Raw genomic sequence first — 19,689 nt, 5'->3', positions numbered from 1 at the left:
GTAACTGTCTTTTAATTTCATGGCTGCAATCACCATCTGCAGTGATTTTGGAGCCCCCAAAAATAAAGTCTGACACTGTTTCCACTGTTTCCCCATCTATTTCCCAAGAAGTGATGGGACCAGATGTTTAAATGATTCTAAATGCTCTTGCTGGCATAAAGATCCTTTAGTTACAAAACTGCAGTGTTCTAGAAGGTATGCAATATATCTAAATGTTTCTGTGGTCACAGAGTTCTCACAGTTAAGGAAGTTTCAGGGTCTAGAATGTATAAAATGTTTCTAAATGCTCCCTTGTAGGATCTAGAATATATAGAATGTTTCTAAATGCTACTAGAGTCACAAAGTTCCTTCCTAGAGCTAAGAAGTGGCAGAGTTCTAGAAAGTATAGAATATCTCTAAATGCCGCTAGGTCACAGCGCTCCTGTAGTTACAAAGTTCTAGGGCTGCAAAGCCAGGAGCAGAGCCACTTTCTAGTCCCTCCACCCACGACCTGCAGGCTCAGTTCCATAAATGTCTTGAAACCATCAGCCCTGCAGACACTGGCATGGTTTCTCTCTTCCACAGCCCTCATGCCCACCACTTACAAAGAGGTTGGGGGCTGAGAAGGAGCTTGGTGATTGCAAGGTGGAGGGTAGGCCGTCAGTGGACATTTAAGGGAGACACGCTTCCCCCAGAGAAGCTACAGTTTCTGTCTTTTGAGGCTCTGAACATGATTTCAGTGTGATCTACTGTTGAAAAACAGAGCCTGATACCCACTTACCCAATCTCTCTCATTTACTCCTTATAGCATACCTGTAGTCCATGGGGTCGCTAAGTCGGACATGACTGAGCAACTTCACTTTGACTTTTCACTTTCATGCATTGGAGAAAGAAATGGCAACCCACTCCAGTGTTCTTGCCTGGAGAATCCCAGAGTTGGACACGACTGAAGTGACTTAGCAGCAGCAGGAGCATACCTATGGAACTAATGTTCCCAAAACAGACCCAGGAGTGAGAGTTTCACAAGATTGATACACCGAGAGATGAACTGCCTGATTCCAGCAAGACTGCCTTTAGGACATGAGAGTTTAGAGATAATGCTAGTTCCACCAGCATCCCTGTAAGCAGGCAGGAGGTGACAGCCCTCTGTCTCTCTCAACATCTTGTTATTGTTCAGTCGCTCAGTCACGTCTGGCACTTTGTGACCCCATAGACTGTATAGCCCCTCAGGCTCCTCTGTCCATGGGATTCTGCAGGCAAGAACACGGGAGTGGGGTGCCATTGCCTCCTCCATCTCCCCATCTCAGTTCAGTTTAGTTCATTCGCTCAGTCCTGTCTGACTCTTTGTGACCCCATGAATCGCAGCACGCCAGGCCTGCCTGTCCATCACCAACTCCCAGCGTTCACTCAGACTCACGTCCGTCGGGTCAGTGATGCCATCCAGCCATCTCCTCCTCTGTTGTCCCCTTCTCCTCCTGCCCCTAATCCCTCCCAGCATCAGAGTCTTTTCCAATGAGTCAACTCTTCACATGAGGTGGCCAGACTACCGGAGTTTCAGCTTTAGCATCATTCCTTCCAAAGAAATCCCAGGGCTGATCTCCTTCAGAATGGACTGGTTGGATCTCCTTGCAGTCCAAGGGACTCTCAAGAGTCTTCTCCAACACCACAGTTCAAAAGCATCAATTCTTCAGCACTCAGCCTTCTTCACAGTCCAACTCTCACATCCATACATGACCACTGGAAAAAACATAGCCTTGACTAGACAGACCTTGGTCGGCAAAGTAATGTCTCTGCTTTTGAATATGCTATCTAGGTTGTTCATAACTTTTCTTCCAAGGAGTAAGCATCTTTTAATTTCATGGCTGCAGTCACCATCTGCAGTGATTTTGGAGCCCCCCAAAAATAAAGTCTGACACTGTTTCCCCTGTTTCCCCGTCTGTTTCCCCATGGAGTGATGGGACCGGATGCACGCACGTGTGTGCATGGTTTCTTTTCAGACAAAGATAAACAATTAACTCAGGCAGATGGTCAGAGGTAGACACAGTTACATGGATTCTTCAGCATATCGTTTCTGTCCTTCCTCAGGCAGTTTTAAATAAACAACATCAACGATAATAATGATAAAACCAGCCATCAATTTCTGAAGGCTAGCAATATGTCAGGCACCATTCTAAGGGGGTGGTACCGTAGATCTCCACTGTACTGACAAGAAAACTGAAGTGAGCGGTCAAGTCCCCAAGCTACAGTTAGGTATCACCTCACACAGGCCAGAAGGGCCATCATCAAAAAATCTACAAACAATAAATGCTGGAGAGGATGTGGAGAAAAGGGACCCCTCCTACACTGTTGATGGGGATGTAAATTGGTTGCTGCCACTACGGAGAACAACATGGAGGTTCTTCAACATAGAAAAACAGAGTTAATATATGACCCAGTAATCCCCCTTCTGGGCATATACCCAGAGAAAATAATAATTCAAGAAGCGCATGTACTCCAGTGTTCATTATAGCAGTATTTACAACAGCCAGGGTATGGAAGCAACTTAGATGTCCATCAACAGAGGAATGGATAATCAAGATTTGGTGTATATATATATATAGAGAGAGAGAGAGAGAGAGAGAGAGAGATACCTAAGAATGAAATAATGCCTTTTGCAGCAACATGGATGCACCTAGAGATTATCATATTAAGTGACATAAACTAGACAATGATAATTATCACATGATATCACTTCTGTGTGGAATCTAAAAATAAAAGGCGATATAAATGAGCTCATATACAAAACAGAAAAAGACCCACAGACATAGAAAACAAACACGCAGTCACCAAGTGGGGAAAGAGGAGGAGGGATACATTAGGAGCTTGGGCTTGACATACACACACCACTATATATAAAATAGATAACCAACAAGGGCCTACTGTATAGCAGAGGGAACGACACTTAATGTTTTGTAATAACCCACGAGGGAAAAAATACAGAAAACATAAGGGGAAAGAATACGAAAAAGAACAGGTATGTGTGGCTGAATCACTCTGCTGTCACCGGAAACTAACATGACACGGTAAGCCAGCTATGTCGTCGTTCAGTCGCTGAGTTGCGTCCAGCTCTTTGCAGCCCCATGAACTGCAGCACACCGGGCTTCCCTGTCCATCACCATCTCCTTGAGTTTGCTCAAACCCATTTCCATGAAGCCAGTGATGCCATCCAACCATCTCATCCTCTGTTGCCCCCTTCTCTTCTTTCCCTGAATCTTTCCCAGAATCAGGGTCTTTTCCAATGAGCCAGGTCTTCGCATCAGGTGGCCCAAGTATTGGAGCTTTAGCTTCAGCATCAGTCCTTCCAGTGAATATTCCTGGTTGATTTTCTTAAGGATTGACTGGTTTGATCTCCTTGCTGTCCAAGGGGCTCTCAAGAGTCCTCTCCAATGCCACAGTTCAAAAGCATCAATTTTTCAGTGCTCAGCTTTCTTTATAATCCAACTCTCACATCCACACATGACTACTGGAAAAACCATAGCTTTGATTAGACAGACCTTTGTTGGCAAAGTGGTATCTCTGCTTTTTAATACACTGTCTGGGTTGGTCATGGCTCTTCTTCCAAGAAGCGAGAGGTCAAGGCACTGACTCAGGGCAGATATGATGCCAGGCAGTCTGACCACGGACTTTCTAGTCTTCATGTTGAGTTGCTCTGTAAGTATGAGGAGAGTTGGCCTGCATCATACATGAAGGAAAGATGCGTTGGGAAGGAGAGCGTCTGTGGGCGTCACGCCTCCTACTCAGGGCAGGACTGTGAAGAGGTCACTCCTAGGTTCCCTCAGGATGATGGGCCATCACCACATGGGCTAAATTCTTCCTGAAGCACGTTATTTACTGTCTGTTATACATTTAGAGGGAGACTCTGGAAATTTGACGTCCCACTTGCTGAGTCAAATTTGAACTGAGAGCATAGATTTATTTTGCAATGCAAATTATAATTGGACTTGATGCAAAACATATCATTTTCAGATCACAGCACACAAAGCGTACTCCAGTCATCCCCAAGCCTTCATGTTTGCTCTCTTTAGAAGACTGGTGTTTATTCTCAAGACTTTCCAATTCAAAATCTTCGCTGCCACAGCATTAATTGTAGGCCAGCCAATGCTACCCTTGAGGAAGGGGTAGTCATGACTGCAAGGAGCAGAGACTTCAAATTCAAGTGCATGAGCAGGAGCCGTGCACTTTGTCACTGGACTGAACAGCTCAAGAAAAATGCTTTCAGTTGAGGCCAACACCACAGGCTCTCCTTGGACAGGCAGCAGCAGCTCTGCAGCAAACAATCCTTGCCTCCAATTTGTCAAAGTGGGACCCCTAGCCACAAACGTCTGCGTGACTAGGCTATCTGCAGAAAGCACACAGCAGAGGATGGAGAAACAGCCCAGCAACTAGAGCTTTACAGACCTTACAAACTGGGGTCCTTGCAGGTCACAAAGGATATTCCACCATTCCTTCCCATACTTAATGAATCCCTGTGTATCAGAGGGGTGACAGTAGTAAAGGGCACCCTAGCAAATCTGAAAACCACAAACACTCCTTATTTCCCCTTGGGGACAGGTCCCATGCCAGAGATTCTAGAAGCTGGGGTGCTTGAGTCTGGTGGGGATGGTTTCACCACCCATCAGAACCCACATCCCACCTGCAGAGGCCCAGCTGTGCCTGTCACAGCACAGGGTAACTTCTGTTTCCTGAGCCTCTGAGGCCTGGCACTCCAAGGGTTGAGAGGCCTATCACAGCCAGGCTCTAGACCATCACAGCAAGAACATGTCCCCAGAGACACAAATGGCACCTTAGGATGAGCTGTAGTAGCCAGGTGTTAGAATCATGCAGGGTGGAGCCAGGAGGCAGATTCAGGGAGCGTCAGCAGGCACTGAGATCAGAGTACCATCTCCTTCCAGCGGCCACCCTCTCTACAGGTGGCCCAGGGGTGTCCAGCACAGGAAGGGAGGAGCTGGCAGCTTGAGCAAACACACGACTGTCCCTGTTGCCCTGTCCATCTTCTCCTGGGAGCACAAGTGTGGGAAATCATGTTCTTTGTTATTACTGCATCTCCCAATCATTGGACATGTGTGCTCCAGGGCAGAGCTCCAACACAGGGCCCTTTCTAGGTGGGCAAGGTCAAGACCACACCTCTGTGAACAGCAGTGGGCTCTGCTCTCTGACTATTTCAGCTTGATTCTGAGCTGTCAACCCCAGAGCATAGGTTCTTTTCTCATTGAACTTGACCCCTGGCTAGTCTGGACACCTGAAATCATCTGCTCCATTGTGAATCACACACGCTCTCCTGACATGCTCTCTGGCCCAGGACTGGTCAGCCCCTGCAACAGTCTGGCCAACCCTCCCCTCTGCCTTCAGCCTTCAGTGCCTTTTTGCTGGCCGGGCTCTCAATGCCCTAGTCTGCGGAAGGACCAAACAGCACATGCCTGGAGGCACCACTTATCAGGAGCAGTGCATTGCTTCTCTAGCCTCTCTGTCTGGGGTGCGTATGTGCAAGTGCTGCATGACGGGGTAAAGGATGACACAGGGCAGCATCTCTCCAACAGTGCTCGGTGGAACTCATTCTATAAGACATTAGAGGCTGAGCAGAGGTAGGATTCAGATAGGTTGCTTTGCTGCAGAATTTGTAAGAGACTTGATACTCTTGTATTTCAAGGGGAGAATACAGAAGTTCTAAAATTTATTCTGAAGAATTATTTTTCAAGAGATAGATCCCAGGAGATAGCCAGATCATCACAGTGACTCTGCAGTTGCTAGATGAGTGAGCAGAGCAGGACGTGCTGAGGTGTCGAGCACTCCGTGAAGCCCACATCTGGGACCTGCCCACCCAGCACACAGATGTGTGTGTGTGTGTGTGTGTGTGTGTGTGTGTGTGTGTGTGTATGTGTGTGTGTTTGGCCCTGAATGCTTGAAATGGTTTCCAAGATTTAAAATTTGGGAGACCCCACAGAAAAAAAATCTAGATCTCTGGCTTCTCTTCAAAAGCCAGCCACAGCGGCTCTATAATCTCTCAAGGTGACAACTGAAGGAAGCCATGGGCTTGCACTCTTTAGAGAAAACTTGTGCTTTCCCCTGCACCCTGTGACCTCTGAGTCTGTAACTCTTGCTTAACATGGTTGCCACCGATTTTAAGTAATCTTGACATCGATAAATAAAGTTATGCATTTGGACAGAAAAATGTAATACACCCTGCTGAAGTCTCTGAGTACACCCAGTGTGTCAATGGAGATCACTCTTGTTTTTAAAAAGAAAAACTATAGACATTCTATGGAAAATAATGTGCAGAGAGTTGATCCCAGCTCTGAGCAAACAAAGGAACACAGACAGAGCAGCGGGCCCCAGAGATCGCTGTCATCTTCATTTGACGCTGAAGCCTAAAAGCGGCAGGTTGGTGTGCCATGAAAATTCACGGTGCTCCGATTCCTAAACTAACAGTGACGATTTAGTCAGTGGGTCCCCCTCAATGGTCATTCAGCAGGCACCGAACATATGCACAGGCACCCAGCAGCTGCCTCACCTGTGAGAGGTAGAAGGCGTTATCTGCACAGGTATAAGCAAAATCGAGGCTCAGCAAAGTTAAGTGGATCCACAAAGGCCAAGCAACTAGTCCGTGGTGGTGGGATTCCATGTGGGTATGTGAGGGTCCGGAACCCCCTCCTTTCCCTCCACATTACTCTCAAATTCAGCGGCACCCCAGAGAAGAGGACAGATAAACATGACCTGCTCCCTGTCTGAATAAATCATCAGGTTCCAAAGACCCTGTGATTATTCCGGCTGTGGCAGCAGACAGCGTGATCATACTTGAAGTCAGCAAGATTCTACCTCTGGATTAATGCCAGGAAACCCACCAGGACTCTCGCATGAGCATCCCTCGGTACTGAAGTAACATATCTGATTAGTGTCAGATATAGAGCTCAAGGTGTACCAGCCCCATGCAAAACAACCAGACCCTTTTGAAGATTACTAGAGGAGCCTGGTGGGCTGCAGTCCATGGGGTCGCTAAGAGTCAGACACGACTGAGCGACTTCACTTTCACTTTCCACTTTCATGCATTGGAGAAGGAAATGGCAACCCACTCCAGTGTTATTGCCTGGAGAATCCCAGGGACAGGGGAGCCTGGTGGGCTGCCGTCTATGGGGTCGCACAGAGTTGGACACGACTGAAGCGACTTAGCAGCAGCAGCAGCAGCAGCAGAAAGCTATTCTCCTTTACATTTAAGTGGATGATGAAGGAAATGAAATAATTTCCCTCTGCAAACAGGCCAATCTCAGTTCAAGGTATCCAATATGGGCCAGAGGCAAAAGGGACCAATTGCCACCTTCTCATTTCCTGTCTAATAAAATACAGTCTTGGAATTTTGCTTAAGATTAGAGAGCCTTACTATGAGAGTGTGTATACAACCACCTAGGGGAATGCTTGTGATAAACTGATAACTAAAAGTAAACCAAAATAAAAGAGTATTGACACCACAGTTAGATTAACCACACAGAAACTTGAGTGTTCATTTGGACAAAGCAGAAACAAAACAAAAAATATAAGGGCACTCACTCATTTTGGTGATCAACTTACACTAAAAAAATCCTATTTTACCTCTATTAATGTTTCAAACCTTGTGTGATTGGCTCTTAAAATGATCTTAAAGGTGAAAAAATAGATTATCATATTAAGTGAAGTAAGCCAGACAGAGAAAGACAGGTATCATATGCTATTGCTTATATGTGGAATCTAAAAGAAGAAGAAAAAGATACAAATGAACTAATTTCCAAAATGGCAAGAGACTTACAGACACAGAAAACAAACTTATGATTATGAAAGGGGAAAGGGGGTGGGGGATAAATTAGGATATTGGGATTAACATATACACACTACAATGCATAAAACAGATAAACAGCACGGACTTACCGTATATATAGTACAGCAAATTCTACTCAATATTTCGTAATAACCTATAAGGGGAAAGAATCTGAAAAAGAGTGTGTGTGTGTGTGTGTGTGTGTCTGTGTGTGTATATGTGTGTGTGTGTCTGTGTGCGTATGTGTGTGTGTGTGTGTGTGTGTGTGTGTGTGTGTATGCATATATGGGCTTCCCTGGTGGCTCACACAGTAAAGAATCTGCCTGGAATGCAGGAGACCTGGGTTCGATCCCTGGGTTGGGAAGATCCCCTGGCAAAGGGAATGGCAACCCACTCCAGTATTCTTGTGTAGATAATTCCATGGACAGAGGAGCTATAGTCCATGGGGACACAAAGAGTCAGACACAACTGAGTGACTAACACTTTTACTTTCACATGCATTTTGGGGGCTCCAAAATCACTGCAGATGGTGACTGCAGCCATGAAACTAAAAGACACTTATTCCTTGGAAGGAAAGTTATGACCAACCTAGATAGCATATTAAAAGCAGAGATGTGACTTTGTCAACAAAGGTCTGTCTAGTCAAGGCGATGGCTTTTCCAGTGGTCATGTATGGATGTGAGAGTTGGACTATAAAGAAAGCTGAGTGCAGAAGAATTGATGCTTTTGAACTGTGGTGCTGGAGAAGACTCTTGAGAGTCCCTTGGACTGCAAGGAGATCCAACCAGTCCATCCTAGAGGAGACCAGTCCTGGGTGTTCATTGGAAGAACTGATGTTGAAGCTGAAACTCCAGTACTTTGGCCACCTGATGTGAAGAACTGACTCGTTGGAAAAGACCCTGATGCTGGGAGGGATTGGGGGCAGGAGGAGAAGGAGATGACAGAGGATGAGATGGCTGGATGGCATTGGCGACTCAATGGACATGGGCTTGGGTGGACTCTGGGAGTTGGTTATGGACAGGGAGGCCTGGCGTGCTGTGGTTTATGGGGTCACAAAGAGTCGGACACGACTGAGTGACTGAACTGAACTGACATACATATCTATGCGTGTATATACATACAATATATATGTGTGTGTATACATATAACATATATGTGTGTATACACATATAAATGTGGCTCAGAGGTTAAAGCGTCTGCCTGCAATGCAGGAGATCTGGGTTCGATCCCTGGGTCGGGAAGGTCCCCTGGAGAAGGAAATGGCAACCCACTCCAGTATTCTTGCCTGGAGAGTCCCATGGACGGAGGAGCTTGATGGGCTACAGTCCACGGGGGTCGCAAAGAGTCGGACACGACTGAGCCACTTCACTTCACTTCACTTCACATATATAAAATATACGTGTGTATATACATATACTACGTATGCCTGTATACATATATAAAATACATGTGTGTATATGCATATATATATATAGACTACGTGTGCATGTATATATATATAAAATGTGTGTATATACATATACTGTATATGTGTGTATTAAGAGTCTGTCTACAGTGTGGGAGACCCGGGTTCGATCCCTGGGTCGGGAAGATCCCCTGGAGCAGGAAATGGCAATCCACTCCAGTACTATTGCCTGGAAAATCCCATGGACAGAGGAGCCTGGTAGGCTACAGCCCATGGGGTAGCAAAGAGTCGGACACGACTGAGTGACTTTACCTTATACATATATAAAATATATGTGTGTATATACGCAAATGAACCACTGTACACCTGAAGCTAATGTGGTATATTTCAATAACAAAAGAGAAGGATAAGACGCTGAGGATTAACCTGCCTTTCTAATTATGAATGGAGCAAGGAATTGTAACAGGGCGCTGATGCAGAGACATATTAACCAGTCTATGGAAAGAGTACAAGGAACAGACTGATATGGAGACTTGATAGAGGACTGACATGGAACTAGGAATCAGTGGGGAAATAGATTCCTTCTTCATGTCACACCTGAAAATAAACTCCAGGTGAACAAGAAGCCCAAAGGCGAGAAAGCAACACTGAAGCTTTTACAAGAAATTCTGACAATCTGTAGTCCCCTGCGGTATCAGAAGGGTCTCTCAAATATTCAAATACCATATACATTCCAGAGAAGGAGGACAAATTCAACAATATTGAAATCAAAAAGCATTTTTATGCAAAAAAATAAAACAAAGCTAAATTCAAGCCACAGTATTAGACACTCTTTGTGTATATATAACTAAGGAGACATTAATGATTAAGAAAAAAGTAACATCCCCAAATTTTGTTTGAAAAAAGGCTGTGAAAAGACAATTCATAGAAGAGGAAACTGACTTTCTAGCATACATGTGACAAGACACTCATCCTTACCAATCAGAGTCGTGTGCCTTAAAGCCACAGAGATGCCACTCGGCACCTACAGGAGTGCAGCGATCCAGACGCCCGCTGGCCCACATGCTGGTGTGGATGTTGGCGGGCAGGGCTCTACAGACATTGCAGGGCGCGGCCGCCAGCTCACCATTTCGGAGAGCAATTTGCCAACATTCCAAAAAGCTGACTTTTCTCTGAAGGTCTAATCATTCCTCTTCTAAACAACTGTATCTATACATAAGTATAACTTGCTCACTGACTCCAGGGGTGAAAAACCAGAATGACTCAAGTGTCCACTCATGAAGAGATGGATAAGCGGGTGGACTAATGGCACACTCGTCCCCAGGGATGAGCCTTGAACACACGACACTGGGTGGAAACAGACTATGGTGCCGTTTATATGGAAGGCAAAAGTGAAAAGCGGGTACTAAGCGTTATTTATAAATGCCTGCGTAGCTAGAAATAGCATGAAGACAGAGCCAGGTGCAACACATCCCCAGTCAGGGTGTGGCGACCTCTGAGGGCGCCTGGCACACAGGGATCCCTACTGAGCCCTGGGTGGCTCACGGGACAGAGACCTCCATCCTTGAGGCTGGAGTGGACCGACCCCCGTCCCCGCTGGCCCGCGCCTCACCTCAGTCGCAGGTTCTCAGAGCTGCTCCTCTCCCACTGGGGGCTCCGCGGGGGGCCCGGCTCTGGCGTCCCAGCCAGGTCCTGGTCGCTGCAGTCCTCCTGGTCTGTGCCCCACTTGTCTTTGGACTTCGTGCTGTCGTGCTGGGAATCCAGGGACACGATGTCCGAGGGGGAGCTCATCACTCCTGAGTCCTCGGTGGTGTCCTCCGAGGCGAAGCAGCTGCCGACAGACACGGTCTCCTCGGCCTCCGATGGCACTGGGGGGACCCCGTCCACACTGCAGGGGCCGCCGGGCCCCACGGACAGGCTCACTGGACGAGACACACAAGGGGAGGTCAGCCACCACGCCAGTGAGCTCCCCCGGCCCGACTTGCCTGAAACTGCGTCTGTGATGGGAGCAACATTTTCCCTCAAAAATCAGCACATTTTTAATTAACCTTTGAGATTTTTATCCTGTACATGACTATACGTAAGTGTGTGTGTGTTAGTCGCTCAGCTGTGTCTGACTCTTTAGGACCCCATGCACTGTAGCCCTTCAGGCTCCTCTGCCCATGGATTTCTCCAGGCAAGAATACTGGAGTGGGTTGCCGTTTCCTTCTCTAGGGGATCCGCCCAATCCAGGGATTGAACCCAGGTCTCCTGCATTGCAGGCAGATTCTTTATCATCTGAGCCAGCAGAGAAGCCTGACTATGGGTAAACACATTAAAAAAAAATTCAGACTAACGACATGATGAATGTAATTGTTTCTAGTCTGATCCTTGGTTTAACAGAAGTTGTTTGAACATGAATATTTTTTCTTTTAAATTAAAGCTTTCAAAATGGAAACAGGGTTCAAAAGAACTAGTCTTGTCCAGGAACTTCTAACAAGTATTCCTCGGAAACATGTGCAATTTGTCTTACTGTATTAATGACACTTTTCATCAGTGTCTGGCTCTCCGTTTATTTTTATACGTGAGACAGGAAGATATCGTTTAAATAAGAGATGTTCTTCGAAGAGAACCCTCGAGTAAAATTGAAAAGAACAAGGACAAAAGCGTCCTTGGTTGAGGTCACTGGCTACTGAGCACTGAATGTGCACGACGCAGGGGAGCAGAAGGAACCGATGCCCAGAGTTGTAACTCGCTCTGGAGGCCTGAATTCATTCCACCCAACTCGAACTGAGATGCTGGAGGCACATCTGTCCAGCCGTTAGGAGGGACAGTAGGCGTAACGAAAGTGAGGGGTCCATTTTTCTGATACTGAGCGTTGCAGTGGTCTAAGACTGTTCCCTGAAAGCTCCACACTTGGAGAGGAAGCCCCCTAATATTGAGGTGGGAGGACAGGTGTCTAGAACTCTGGCTCAACTGCAGACCAGAGCTGTGTGTTTTCACTGAATATAGAAATAGCTTTTAAACCTCAAGACGTATGACCTGCATGCTGCTTATGGTCATCCAGGAAAGAGCGATTGGGTTGTGCTGTGGTTTCAGCGTGTTTTTTTGGGAAATCGTTCCTTTGGTATGTTAAGCTGTTGGAAGCCTAAAATGGATCAAGACCACACACATGCTGAGTGTAAACTCCACAGGCTCGGACAACGACAGACAAGCGACACATTCATCACAGTCAAGACAGTGGATATTTTAACCAGACAGCAGACGAGAGACAGACAATGAAGAAAACCAAAAGGACACCAAGGAGAAAATCCCCTGAGGTGTTGCTTTCTTTGCGATCCCGCAAATAAACAAAAGAATGCGAATAAAAAACTGCCAGATAGTTAACAAGAGAGCTCACAAAGAAAGATCAGAAACATAAGGGAGGGATTGTTTGGAGAAGCGAGTGCGCAAGGCAGTGTGTCTGAACGCAGTGAACGCTTCTGAACAAGAACCTCTTTCTCTTAGCTCTCTTCCTGTCTTTTGTTGCAAGGCTCTTAATTAGAGGGCAAATACAGAGAAGAAACACCGCCTGCAGATTAATACCACCAAGTCTTTCCTGCCAGGGGTCTGCTGAGACGCGGTCACACCTCAGATGCTGGGCACCAGCTGCCTTGCCCACACAGCTGGCGACTCTACCTGACATGCCACTCCTGGACCCTCCTGCCAACCCCACTCAAAGCTGCTCCCTTGCCCGGCCGTCAACGGTGGCCCCGATGGCTGAGCAGACTCTGGTTTCCTGCTTTCTCTTTGTCACCATCAGTGAACAAGTAGGTCAATCAAACTAACACTTTTTCTCTGCAAGGTAAAAAGAGCACAGTGATGGAGCATATAGGTTTCTGGTCACAGAGACCTGGATTCAAACCCAAGGAGGGCGGGTGACTGGTTGCCTGGGGGCAGGTCCCTGGACCCTCTGCCTCAGTTTCTTCCGGGAGAGGATGCGGTGATCCTCCCACGGGCATGGACTGAGATGAGGACCAGGTGTGGAGCCAGCCCACTGCCTGGTGCCCCTGGCATGTCTCCAGAGCAGAATGCACCCCAGGTTCGGAAGGGCCCCCTGACTGGACTTGCGGACACAGGTCGAAGAGTCTCAGCCCTCTGGTGATTCGCAGTTCATGGGGGACAGACGAGCACACCAAGACTGGCAGCGCCACGTGCTGAGACCAGCACTGGGAGTGTTTGCACAGGGGGAGGCGCTGGGCTGGTCACAGGGAGCTCTCAGCACAGAGCAGGTCCTGGATAAGTGTGCGGTCCAGCTCTGCACCCCCCCACCCACTGCTCCAGCGGGCATCACTCAAGTGTAAAGGGACCTCAAGAGCCTGCGACCTGAGGAAACACTGGGGCAGCCCCCCACCTTGGGGTAACACAAGAACCACCTGCTGCGAGCAGGCTTCCAGGCACTCCCATGCCCTGGAAACTCAGAAGGCATCTTTGGTAAGGGAGGACTTCGTCTGCCCCTTTTGATCTGGTTATAAGATTGAGGATGCTTGTCTGGGCTTGTTTTATATCCCTCAGAAGTTTTGAGGTGAAAATAGTTGTGAATCCCCAAACTCAATCTAGCCAATGGCAAATGGTTACTCAGCAAGAGTTGAGCAGCCTCTACCCAGCTGGATGTGTTAAACCACTGAAACTCACTGTGAAGGGTATGAGTGCCTGCACGCCCCTTCCCAAGCGAGTCCTTTAATTCTGGAGGATGACCTTTCCCAGGGCCCAGGGTTCTCTGTCCTCGAACCTGATGGACAGGTGTTGGTGCAGGTCCATGCGTATGCCTGCTCCAGGACGCGGAGCCCGCACTGGGCGGCAGGCGAGGAGACCTGCTCTCAGGGAGCCTGCGGTGTGTGGTGGGGACGGTCACACAGGGTCAGAAGGGCAGCTGCCTAGATGACCGAGGGGGAAGGAAGAGGGGTGGCAGCACCTGAAGCCTGCAGGTGTCATAAGCACCAGTGAGGTGGGGAGAGCGAGGATGGGAGGACATTCGGAGCACAGGGTGGGTCTTCCAGCCAGAAAGAGAAATCAGCTCTTGCAAAGGCTCAAGACTCCTGTGAACCACTTTTGGGGGAGCTTTTTTGAACTAAAAAAATAAACCTTTTTTTTGAACTAAAAAGTTATTACTGCAGATTTTTTGCAACTGTGGAACGGCACAATTTATTTTTAGCAGATGCCAAATACACATTCATAATTAAATTATCTTCCAAATAAATAGCCACAGAGCCCAGTTCAGGAAATTTAATGTTTCCATTGTCCTCCACCTGAATTATATAATCCCATAGCTCAAATGCCATTATAGCTAAATGCAAGCTTTGGAAAATTCTCAGGCTTGAGCGTAAGGCAGAAAGCGCTAGCCTAAGGTGGCATGCATACTCAGTTGCATCCAAGCTCTCTGTGACCCCAAGGTCTGTAGCCCGTCAGGCTGCTCTGTCCATGGGATTTCCCAGGCAATAATGCTGGAATGGGTTGCCATTTCCTTCCAGAGGATCTTCGGACTCAGGGATCAAGCCTGAGTCTCCTGTGGCTCCCACACTGGCATGTTACCACTGCGCCACATGGGAAGCTCAACTTAAGGCTGCTAATTCCTTAAGTTGGACACAATCATTTCAGTCTGGCATGAGTCCCACTGAGTTTTTCTTTCATAAAGTCACCCAAGAAAGTTTCAAACACCAAATGTAAATATCTTTCAGGTATTTTTGTTATGGTTCATTTTTATTATTTTATTAAATCAAAGATCTTGTATCTTATGATATTGCTTATTTCCTGGTCATTATGAAAGGAAATTGGTCAAGAGTCTGTTTCACCAGCTTTATCTGCCTAAAGAAAATGTCTCAACAAAAGACTAATCTCTTCCTCATCTCATCACGACACCTATGGCTCCCTTTCACAAGCCGACAAGCCATGCTCCCATCTCCTGTCTCAACCCATCTTGATTTAGTTCCCTTTGGTTCATGCATTGGGAATAACGGGGAAAAATAAAGTAGTTACACGTGGGTACTGTAGAACTGCTGCTGCTGCTGCTAAGTAGCATCAGTCGTGTCCGACTGTGCGACCCCAGAGACGGCAGCCCACCAGGCTCCCCCGTCCCTGGGATTCTCCAGGCAAGAACACTGGAGTGGGTTGCCATTTCCTTCTCCAATGCATGAAAGTGAAAAGTGAAAGTGAAAAGTGAAAGTGAAGTCACTCAGTCGTGTCTGACTCTTAGTGACCCCATGGACTGCAGCCTACCAGGCTCCTCCACCCATGGGATTTCCCAGGCAAGAGTACTGGAGTGGGGTGCCATTGCCTTCTCCGGCTTCAGAACTACTGGGGTCAAACTGACCTGGTGTGTGTCAGTAATTTTGGTCATATACACCCCAAACTAATTTTGAACCATGTATTCCCACCTACACTTTAACTGACATTTGAAAATATACATCATGAGTTCAACTAGTTACAACAGATGTAACTTCATTGTAATTATTATTTAAATCTGTCTCATTATTTTTCAAAATATAATAAAAGGCATCTGAACATGATAGTGTCTTGATATCCAGAACCCGGTATGTAAATTGGGTGAGCAGTTCTCCCTTTAAGAGGTAGCATTCTAGAGCACAGCTCTTCTTTCTGGAATTTACTCCCCTCTCCTGCACCACAAGAATCTCACATCATCCTCAATGAATGTACTTTGTGCTTGAGAGCTTTCCTACTGATTAAATAAAATATGTATATAAATTAAAATGCAATTTTTATTTCCTCTCTCAACAGAAGGTAGTGATTTTTTTCTTATACCGGGAAGTGATCATTGTTATCATGAACAGGAGCGAGCTAATAAAAATTACATGAGTATTTCAGGAATGTTGACATTTCTTAAACAAAAAGGCAAAATGACATTAGAAATGCATCTATAATGGCTCAGATTAGGCTTTTTTCAACTAATTCCTTAAAACTGACTGGTTACTTAGTACTAGAGCAAGGCAGCTGCTAAGTCGCTTCAGTGGTGTCCAACTCTGTGTGGCCCCGTGGACTGCAGCCTACCAGGCTCCTCCGTCCATGGGATTTTCCAGGCAAGAGTACTGGAGTGGGTTGCCAGGCAGGGTTTGCTCTTAATGCAGTTCACATTTTTCATTCTTATCGCTATTAACACGTTATAAATCAGAGATGTATTATTAGATATTTTGTTATCCAGATGTTATTAAGTAGACATGTGTCAATATCACTTATGTAACAAATTGCTGACCACAGGTATTAGTTTCTGCAAAAATGCCCCGGGTCAATAATGACTTAAGAAACTGAAAAACCTTGTTCACATGAGTAAGTTGAAGCAAATTAAGTTTTGCTATAGTGACATCCCTCTGCTCGGTTTTTAAAACTTTGACTCTCTTACACATCACTTGATCGGCCACAAAATTTATGTTCAATGGCATCTTAATTGACAGTTTGCTCAGACCCTCTGTCCATTTGGTTGGAAAGAAAACTTGGAAATCACGTGATGTTCACCTGCTCGGCCTTCCAGCAGGAAGGCTGCGTGTGCTTTGGTCAGGCAACAGGTAAGGTCTGCCCTCCTCAGGGAGCCACATGCAAGTGAGATTCCTGGTGGATGACAGCTTGGCATGTCTTTCGTGGTGGGGGAGAAGGGCATTCAGCAAAGGGGAGCTGGGAGGACCCCTGCCCAGATGCTGCCTGCTGTGAGCTCTCGGGTACGTCAGTTCTAAGAAAGAATGCCTATGGACACAGAGCATCTGGATATAGATTCCCTTGGAAAGTCTTATGGTCTCCCAGGAGAACACACTTCCAGGTCAAATCTGCCAACACACACAGAAGAGGCGAGTCAGGTTATGGGCGGGAGGGGAACATGTGGAACCTGCCATGGGAAGACAGATTGGGGGCATTCTTCTACCCAGAGGAGATGGAAAGGGGCCAGCCCCTGGGTCTTGAGACAAGCAGAGTAGGGGCAGGCAGAGGAGGACAGTGAGACTAGAGGGTGAGCAGAGTCACACACACAGGCGGAGTGGGAGGCAGTGTTTGCTGGGAGGCTGGGCTGTGTGCCGTGTCTTATGCGGCTTGTACAGCTGCGTCAGCACGTGCATGCAGAGGTCAGCAGGAGGAGCGGCGGACGGCTGGCCCCAGTTCTGGCTGCCTTCTTCCCCTGTTATCGACTCTTTCATTACAGTTTCCTCAAGGTGAAGTTTACATATTTATTCGTCTATGAACTGACAGTCTCTTTCCCTGGATGCGTACCATTTAATATTTTATATTTGGAAAAGAATATAAAAAAGAATGTATCTATCTATCTATCTATATGTATAACTGAATCACTTTGCTATCTAGTGGAAAATAACACATTATAAATATACTATACTTCAATTAAAACTCATTATATAAAAAACACATTTTATATTAACATTTTTGTCCAAAAGCCCCAGAGACCTAGGATCCTCAAATATATTGATGATGATAACAATGCAGCCAGTTCAACATACGGCAGTATATGAATACATATTTTTTTCAAGAAGGCAGGATAATAATGACCTTGAAATCATTTATGGGTCTAAAATTGACCTGAATTCTTTGAAGACTCACGTAATGTACTCTTGGCTTCAATCAATCTGTACTTCTCCAAAGAGTGAACCATAGCCCTAATCCTAGAACCCTAAAGTGCCTGTTAGAGACACAGAGAAAGTCCCTGTTTTTTCCCGTGGTAAGAGAGGGCTGCTCTCTGAAAACCTATAGAGACGCCAGCTGCTTCTTCTGTCTTTCTGCACTGCCCCTTCCCTGACTGTGCTCCATGAGTTCCTCCTTCCTGGAGCTAAGCTTGTTTGCAACAGCTGGGAAGGTCTAACTGCCCCCTCTCTACTCCTGGCTGCTGGGTTGGGGTGTGAGATGAACCCAAACCTGGCCAATCAAGCATTGTGCAAAGAAGGGCATGTGTCTCAAGCTGGACCAATCAAAGCCTTTATCTGGGCCCTCCTGCCACAGCTGCTGGGCAAGTGGCCTCACTGGGCTGGAGCCCATGGAGTGGGAGGAGGCCAGGGTACTTACAGTCCTCTGGACCAGCACATGGGGAGGGCTTGTTCACAGACAGACAGGAGCACAGGACTAGGACAGTGTTTGGGCTTGAGGACCTCACTGTGACCACAATAAGGATGTATTTCCTAAAATTCCCAGTTAGGTGAGCGAAAGAAATTTCACAAAAACCCACTTCTTTGTAACTAGTTCAAAACACATTTCTTGGAATTAAATAGTCTTGTCTAATAAATGTTTAAATTGCTCTGAATTTTGCATGAAATACATAGACACACACACACGCACACACTTTCATATTATGGTGTTTCCATGACAGGAGCTTTAATTTTAAACTGTGCATATTAACTGTGACAGCTGCATACCATGTTTCCCTTTCCTGGATTTACTTTTCCCTATTCAGATTACACCTTTGAGTAATTCCAATCGTGGAATAATCCAGTTTAGGATCTAGTTTACTTTCTAAGGCCTCTGGTATCCGAAGATTGTCTTCACTTAATCCTTCACTATCAATATGGCTAAACTGAAGTAAGTTCATATCAAAATCCTCAAGAACAAATTCTTAGCACCACTGTTTCCTGGCCTCTTGTCTCACAAATGAGAACACACGTGCTGGCGTGATTCTTGCTGACTATATACAACCTTATCTCCAGAAGCTAGTAAGAGTCTCCTCTTCATCCATGAATATCCAAGATTCCACCAAAAAAAAGTGTGTCTAAAGCCCATGACTCTGTGCCTGCATGCTAAGTCGCTGCAGTCGTGCCCGACTCTTTGGGACCCTTTGGACTGAGGCCCACCAGTCTCCTCTGTCCACGGGATTCTCCAGGCAGAACACCGGAGTGGGTTGCCAGTCCTCCTCCAGGGGGTCTTCCCAGCCCAGGGACGGAGCCTGCACCTCTTCTGTCTCCTGCACTGGCAGGCAGGTTCTTTTATCACCAGGGTTGCTTGGGAAGCCTGTGAGTCCCTAAGGACGGGTATTAATTTCCAAGGACCTTAGATGCTCTCTTTTCATGTGTTTTTCAACACAGCCTGCTCTTGTTTTATGTATGTAATAATCCGTTAAGGTTTTCTGAAGCCATAACTATAAATATATATCTTAAAGTTCTGCTCTATTGCCTAAAGGCATTCTACTTTTTTTTGAAGTTGATTCCTCTGATCACTTTTTCCAAACATTAAAACAGTTTTTATTTAGTAATTCTTCACTGGTTTTCTGTGCTAATCTTTTGTACATGTGGCCATCACTGGTGCCTTAGGATAGAGCAGACAGCCTTCTGGTGGATTGGGCTGAGCAGAGTCTCACAGGGCAAGAAAGAAGCCACTTTCTGGGGAGGACTCCATCTGGACGGGCTGGCTGGTTCCTCGCAGTAGCCACAACACTGACCTTGGCTGATGATTCTCAGACTCAGTTCAGCCATATTGAGGCTAAAGCTTCATTTTGTTTTCATGTGCCTGTTTTAGTAAATAGCTAAAAAGA

The 19,689-nt window shown here is 46.4% G+C and overlaps 1 protein-coding gene across 4 annotated transcripts in view; it reads right to left on the bottom strand.

Annotated features, from left to right (window-relative positions):
- Positions 1–19,689, bottom strand: part of COBL (cordon-bleu WH2 repeat protein) — a 305,488-nt gene that overhangs the window by 23,930 nt on the left and 261,869 nt on the right. For all 4 annotated transcript variants that reach the window (XM_042248330.1, XM_060414416.1, XM_042248331.1 and 1 more), the window contains one exon: positions 10,819–11,128. In XM_042248330.1, coding sequence (XP_042104264.1) covers positions 10,819–11,128 — 310 coding nt within the window. The remainder of the gene's footprint in view (positions 1–10,818; positions 11,129–19,689) is intronic.

The sequence above is a fragment of the Ovis aries genome, chromosome 4 (assembly GCF_016772045.2).
Source record: "Ovis aries strain OAR_USU_Benz2616 breed Rambouillet chromosome 4, ARS-UI_Ramb_v3.0, whole genome shotgun sequence".
In the NCBI taxonomy this organism is placed as follows: Eukaryota; Metazoa; Chordata; class Mammalia; order Artiodactyla; family Bovidae; genus Ovis; species Ovis aries.
This window is presented reverse-complemented; position numbering and strand designations above follow the sequence as displayed.